The sequence below is a fragment of the Panicum virgatum genome, chromosome 9N (assembly GCF_016808335.1).
Source record: "Panicum virgatum strain AP13 chromosome 9N, P.virgatum_v5, whole genome shotgun sequence".
In the NCBI taxonomy this organism is placed as follows: Eukaryota; Viridiplantae; Streptophyta; class Magnoliopsida; order Poales; family Poaceae; genus Panicum; species Panicum virgatum.
The window spans coordinates 5,039,236-5,046,885 of NC_053153.1; the positions used below are offsets into that span (position 1 = coordinate 5,039,236).

General features: G+C 41.8%; 1 protein-coding gene across 1 annotated transcript in view; it reads right to left on the minus strand.

Moving 5' to 3' along the window:
• LOC120688512 (cullin-4-like) overlaps positions 1–7,362 on the minus strand; it is a 30,078-nt gene extending 22,716 nt beyond the window's left edge. The window contains exons 1-6 of the mRNA XM_039970860.1: positions 6,857–7,362; positions 4,490–4,605; positions 4,062–4,408; positions 1,523–1,703; positions 1,307–1,429; positions 856–1,143 (exon numbers count right to left, since the gene is read on the minus strand). Of these exons, the coding sequence (XP_039826794.1) occupies positions 856–1,143; positions 1,307–1,429; positions 1,523–1,703; positions 4,062–4,408; positions 4,490–4,605; positions 6,857–7,226 (1,425 nt within the window). The 5' untranslated portion in view covers positions 7,227–7,362. The remainder of the gene's footprint in view (positions 1–855; positions 1,144–1,306; positions 1,430–1,522; positions 1,704–4,061; positions 4,409–4,489; positions 4,606–6,856) is intronic.
• Between the last annotated feature and the right edge of the window lie 288 nt (positions 7,363–7,650).

The window sequence follows — 7,650 nt, forward strand, 5'->3', positions numbered from 1 at the left end:
GGGAAATTCACTTATATTCCAACACTCCCCCTCACGTGGAGGCTCCCTCAGGCCTCAGACGTGGAATAGGAGCGAGCAGCAATTATTTTATTTCATCGCGCTAACCAGGATTCGAACTCGAGACCTCTGGTTTTGATACCATGTAGAATAATAGGATTAGTGTATAATGGGATGGATTGCATTGAGGCCTCGGCCGGTATATATATGAGTACAAGACTTGGGGGGCAAGGCTCCCCAGAATACATATGGCAGTCTACGATACATATATCTACAACTACCAAATATACTCTAATAGTTACTAGCCACAAAATGAACATCCATTTTAGCCATCTCAATAAAATGTAGATCCAAAAGTTCGAATATTATGGCAGTATTTTCAAGTCAAATTCAATGCTATTATTTGAGGAACATTGAAGAAGCATAAGTAGCCTTTTCTGATTGAAAAATTTTCTACACCCTCCATTTCTATTATAAGGCATATTATAATATGACAAAGTCTTGCGATGAAACTAAACCTAACTCAAATATATTTGAACCAAGAACCTAGTGAAGTAGTGAAATCCTTTGTGTACTAAACGTGTGAATACTTTGATTAATGTTGGCCAAATTAAATTTGTTAGTCTTTTTCAAATCCCAATACACCCTATTGTATTCAAACAGAGGGAGTACATGATAACTAAAAATATTTTGGAAGAACTGCTGGTTTCAAGGGGACAACAATCTTAATAGAGAGAATAGATAAGACAGAAATAAAGGAAGAATTATTTTTATGAAAAGAATTACATTGACATCAATATAAATACAGTAATATAAAACTGAGACATAAGTCAAGTAGAATGATAGAAGCTATCACACCTGTCGTAGATTGATAAGGTGCTCGAACGAATCTTTTATGGTATTGGAGAAAGCCTCATTCTTGGCAAAACTTTCTTCCAATATTTTATCGAGGGATGCCTTAAATTCCAGAAGGAATGGAACCAATTCTTTATCCTTCTCTTCATCCATAATAATGCCCTGGCCAGTAGCCCGGATATATGAACTAAGAGCTAGTTTTAGCAGCTCAACAGCATTAACCCTCTGGAAAAGGTTGTACATCCTCGAGAGGTCATTTATACGATTTGCATCCATAAGCATTGTGAACCCCTGAAAAACACCACAAACACAAAAGAACCAGGCATACACGCAAAGAAGCTGGTGAGTAAAGCATCGTTGCAATATAAGGATCTCGTGGCCAGTAAGATACATGTAACATCATGCATGCTCAGGCTGCATAGAAGAAACTGAAATTACAAATTCAAATGTTCACCTTCTCAATAATTGCGGATGTATGTCGTTCCAGCAATTGCTTTTCAGTAGTTGCGATCAGTGGCTTCCTCGTGTTAGCTTCCAAATATAAAATACACCTTTCATGTTCTTCTTGCAACCTCGACTGCACAACTCAGGTGCATATTATCAGTTAAATGGTTTGCCTGACTGGTTATACCTGAGTAAACATCATGAAAAACAGGAGAACTATCCTTACCTCCACGTGTTTCAGGTAGTCTGGAATATCAGATTGTTGCATATATTTAACACCTTCCGTAGCATAAAATTCAGAAGTGCATTCAAGGAAGGGCTTTTCAAAACTATCAGAATACATTCCAAGAGCAGTAAACATCTTCAGAAGATGGCTGAGTAATGTCCGATCTATTGCTTCACCAAGCCTGATCATAAAAAATAAAAATAATGAATATCCATATTTATTGTTGACAGGACTCTGAATAAATTATGAGACAGACACTACACTCTTTCGGTTCACAAGTCCAGTCATGTGTTCCACCACACATGCAATTACCACAACTTGCACAAGCAAACCATCATTTTTTCAACTTCTTAGCCGAATCGAACATGTCTTAAAGTCTGAGTACACTGCTTTAGTTCCCCCCATTCAACCCAGCAGGTACCAAATTACACTACCATAAAAGCATGACCTTGGAGGAGGGGAAAATAAGTGGTCCAAAACATCATAGATGGCGTCAAAATTTCCATGTTAGGACAAGTAGTGAAGGCATAATACAACCAGTGTTATGTTTCTAACATCTTCATTATGCCAGAAACATATGTTCATACAAACTTGGGACATAATAGTAACTTGAAGCAAATATGTTGCACAATAGTTTGCCTGAAGGGTGTGTGAGATTGAATAGCCTGTGGATTAATAGAGATTGTAACATTCAAATTAACAGATTTAAGAACACGTCGAAGACAGCATGTGGGGCCAAAGGAATGAATTTCTGTTTCTTTCAATTGTGCTAATAGTTGGCAGTTGCCACTGCGAATGTTCATGGGCGCCCACACAGCACAGCTTAGACAAATCCAGGCAAAGACCAGGCATAAAATTTATGGCCCAAAGGCATGACCATGCCCCGGTGGCCCAGCCTAAACCCAAAAGTGCGCATAAACATTCATATACCCAATATATCTATTATGTTCTCACTGAAATGCTATTTTATTTACAAAGTGGAGACATTATATTGAAATTCAGCCTTTGCAGACTTCATCTACATGATAGCTGGGCCCGGCCCCAAGGCCAGGCAAAGTAAAGTCGGGCCTGCAGGTCTGACGACCTTGGCCCAGGTTATAACACCTCCAGTCATCACTTAACAGGATCAGGATATGGGTAATATAGTCCCATACTGCTCGCATGGTTCAGATTTGGCATTGTGTATTAGGGTCATGCTCCAGATTATCAGAAACATGATCCTAATCTACATAGAGTGAAAAAATACCAGTACATGGCCATGCTTCTATGATTAATTGATTATCCATTGCAGATTCAAGTATTAATGATTAATGGCACCATTTGTTCTGTTCTATCTCCATCCCCTCAAAGTTATTTCACCTTAAAGGCATGGTTCAGCTAGGCGCTAGTCGGATTCTAGGCGGTGACCCACTGCCTAGCGCCTAGGCGGGATTAATCGCGCCTAGGCGGTCCTAGGCGTTTTTCTAGGCGATGAATAATACATGCATAAATAGTTAAAAAAAAGAAGAAGAAAAAAAGAGATGAGTGGTCTAAAAATAGGGATAAAGAGGAGAAGGCCCATTAACGGCCCAACTCTCCACGTACAGAGCTCTCCTGCATCCCTCTCTCAGCCACATCTCCACATGTGCCAACAACCGTGCCTCTCCCGCATGTCTCTCTCATCCCGTCATCCGCACAGCGCCCGCCGCCGCCAGTTCCTCTCCCTCCCCCGCATCTCTCTCACACAGATCTCTCTCCCTCCCCTGCATGTCTCTCTCTCTGGCAGATCTCTCTCCCTCCCCCACATCTCTCGCGCAAATCTCTCCACCGACGGCCTCCTCGCTGCCGCCTCCATCACAGACGACCTCCTCCAAGCCTCGCATGCCACCTTCACCGCCCAGATGCCCGCCTACCCCCCTAGGCGAGGCGATGGGCTTCCACTAGCGCGTAATCGCGTGTAATCGCCGCCTAATCGGCGCCTAGCCGAACCATGCTTAAAGGCTTAAATAAATTATATCCATTACATATCGGATTTTTATAACTGGTCATTGAATTAATCTAAACAACACAAAAAAAAGTGTTGGACTGAATACCACAGAATTCGTATTAAAGGCATAGTACCTCAAATTCTAAATATACACCCCCCCCCCATCCAAAAAAAAGTCATTCTAATTTTGCCCTAAGTCAATCTTCTCAAGTTTGATCAAATTTTAGAGAGAAGTGTCAACACAAATGAAACCAAAAATGTATATCATGAAAATATATTTTATGGTTAATCTAATTATACATATTTGATATCATAATACTAGTATTCTTTTGCATAAACTTAAAAATGTTTGAATCAGGCCAAAACTATAATGACTTGTATTTTGGGATGGCAAGAGTACAACAGATAAGTACCTTCCTAATTTTGATAAAATAATGTTCTGATGCAACCAAATGCAAAGTAATCTTGCCTTGTATCATCAATTAATCACAAAAAGAAGTTACAAACAATAATAGATTAGAGCATGACGTGCACATATCACAAACAGAACTTATTACAGAAGAACAACCATACCTCTCACTCTCAATCAATCTGAGAAGGCCAGTTACAGTTTTGTGTTCAATCTCCGGAGACAGTGATAGATGCTTGCGGAACAGCTGCAACCCCATATCCCACACAGAACAAATATTTGCAACATTCTTGACATATTTTACGTCAAGAAGTAAAGCAATACCACGAATAATCAACATTTGATCGCAAAAATATTGCCATGTTCTTTGGACAAGAGACAAAAATACAACCAAATCTGGGCTTTGACCCACTAATGCTGATATTTTTTCAGCTATGTGTATTTCACATTCTTTCTTGATTCGTTCATAAAGGTTTGCTCCTAGCTTGTGCAGACAAAGATCACCAGCAGCCTACAGTACAAAAACAGCTATCAAGTTTAAATGCTAACGTGGGAGCATGAAACATTGCAGTGTAAGCAACAGGAATATAACCTGATAGAGTTTCTCAACATCACATGAAAGCTTCTTCTTGAGAAAAATAGCTGTAATAGCATCCTTCAAAATCGCCCATGTATCCTCCTCGAAGTTTTTTGGCAGTTTTGGTTGACCTAATGCATGCAAAATGGCCAGGATGTCATTTAGACACTAGACAGTGACGATGACACTTTGACAAAGGTCATAGAAAGAACACACAATGATTTCTGAAATTCAAAATATACATGTTCAGCATGTTTTTGCTAGTGATTCATGATTTCTAAGATTCACATAAATGTGGTCAGTGTGAATTTGCCAACAATTGGTGTGGTAGCAAGTGAAAGGAACTCAGCAACTCTATCAATGGTTTTGCTAAAAAAAAACTCTCTCAATGGTTTCAAAAGAATAAAGTTCTCATTTCCAAATCGCCAAGTATAGCTGCCAACAAATGCTGATCATGATACTTAAAGGTATATTAATCAATAATAACTGGGCCTAACTCAGTAAGTGGGGTTCAGGTGTCAGTTTACAGCACCACTACCAAGGTTCAAGTCCTCTTCTGCTCAAATTTGGATTTGGATGCCTATTTCTTCTTAGTGGAAAACAATTCCTCCTAGTTGGCTCTCTCTTTTTATATTAATTAAATGCATATGATTATCTAATTAGAAAGGTAGTCAAACAGTGACATGATGAAGTAACCAGCAGAAATAAGTACCAGAAATACATAAGAAGCAAATAACTACAGCCATCACTCAAGAGAATTATCACGTTTCCTACGACAAATCCATCTGATGATCAGTGTGATGGTATGAACAAGTTAAAATCTGAAAAGCCTCAAAGTCAATTTCCCAGAAAGGAAAATCTATTCTGCTAGTAGGCTATCAAACACCACTATTCGAGAAACAGTATACAGATCCAGCCAACTTCCATACTGCGAGCATCAGATAGCTAAACTTAGGTGGGTCGAAGTGGGGAGTGGGAATAAGGGCAAGCAAGTGATCTGTAAACTGATACTTGCTGCTAGTGGATTTTAACCCTATAACAGGCTAACACCAGACCAGACCAGGGTTTAAAATTTCGGCGGCATACCGCCGAAATTTCGGTGTATTTTTCGTTTTCGGTCTTCACCGGTTTTTGGTTTTTCGGTGTTTTTCGGAATTTTTCGTTCCGAATTTAAAAAATTTTAAAAAATTTATAAATAACCATTAAAAAAATCAGCAAAAATTATGATAAAAAACTAGAGGTTTTTATTAGCTAATAGCATTTGAAATCATTCAAATCTAAATTGATTTGGTAGGTTAAATTGATGATTTGGGTTCATATCCGTTACAGACCCGTTAACCCATTAAGAAAATATTCACTCCCCTTTCACTCCCCGTGACCAACGGCCTCACCCACTCCTTCCTCCCTCTCCCGCGCGCTCACCCACGCTCTCCCTCTGCTCGCGCATGTAACAGTCTACGTTTTAGCGTTATAAACCTAAGTCAGGAAAATCGCATAACTTGCAAACCACAAAATGAACGAAGGTGAAACTTCATGGGCATGTCACACAAATCATAACAAACCAAAATCCCAACAAAGTCAGAGAGAGAAAATAAAATTTTACACATGAAATGACGAGTTGTTCCAACTCCGATTTTCAAATTCAATTAACTGAAAACCGGTTTAAATGGGCTAAAAACCAAATTGCAATGTGTTGTATTAATTGGACTATGGACTTAATAGACTTTGTACTTTGGACTAAGTACGTGTGCACTTTGGACATGAATTATGTGTTTCGTTTTCGTATTTCTCATTGTGTGCTGGAGTTTCTTATATATTGTGCATTATAATCTATCAATATAGACAAACTCCCCAAAATTTTCAATTTCTTTTCATAAATACATAATTTCCCCATTATTTTCCAACTGTTTCCATCATTTTTCGGTGAAAAGCACCGAAAAACCGGTGAGATGCACCAAAAAACCGGCCGGTATACCGAAATTTCGAAATTTTGAATTTGAGATCACTTCCCATCATTTTCCGACGGTTTCCATCATTTTTCGGTGAAAAGCAACGGAATACCGGTAAAATGCAACGAAATTCCGGCAGGAAAACCGAAATTTCGGAATTTTGAATTTGAGAGCTCTTTCCGGTCGAAATTACCGGAAAACCGCGAAATTTCGGCCGGTATACCGTTTTCGGTGGCCACCGAAATTTTTTTCAAAAACGAAAACGTAAACCCTGGACCAGACAACGGGGAAGAAAACTTTGAGCTAGCCCGCGAGCTGACTAACAATTTATCCGAAACAATAGAATTGCATCAATTGCGGCCACATGGCCATCGGTTACTATCACTCATACGCGCAGTAAGCAATTCCGCAAAAAGAGAGAGTGGGGGCGCACCTATTTTGATGCGGAGGGGCTTGCGCGCCGAGGTCGACGGCTGCGGGAGCGTGGCCTTCTTTCGAAAGAGGTTGGCGGCGACACCCGCGGAGCCCGGGGCGGTGGGCGTGGGGAGCTCGTCCTGGTCCGCGAGCGCCATCTCCGTGTCCTCCTCGCCGTTCGTTCGCCCCCCGCTCGCGGCGGCGGCGGCAACGGCGGCATCAAGGTGGATGCCGTTCTTCTCGGTAGTCCCCGCAGAGGATGATGAGGCGGCGGGGTGCTTGGCCTTCTTCATGAGCGGCGGCGCGGGAGAGGAGGTCGGGGAGGGGGCTGTGGTGGTGGACGAGAAGGGGCGCTTCGAGGCGGCAGGGGCAGCGTGGGGCTGAGACATGAATCAGGCGCCGACGGGCATGGCGCGGCGGGGCCGGCGGGGAGGCGGCTGCCTGCGCGAGGGTTTTGAGGGCGAAGCCGGCGGTGAGGTGGTGGGGACGGGAGAGGGGCCGGAGGGAGCGAGAGAGATCGGGTTGGGGCCTTGGGGGAGGGGTTTCGCCTCCTTTTTTTCCTTTTCTTTTTCTTTTCCTCTTTTTGATTTTTGAGGTGGGACTTGGACTGTGGGAGAGTGTAGTTGTTGATGGGCAAATGTGGGCCACTGGGCCGGGAGTTCGACGTTCGATGCAAATGCAAACACGACGTCTCTGGCCTTCTCAAGTTCTTCTCGTTCTTCTCCCAGCGTTGGGGGTTTTTTTTTTCACCAGGTCGAGAGTTTGACCTCTACTGCTCCAACAGTCTAACCTATCAAAGTCAGAAGCAATCCA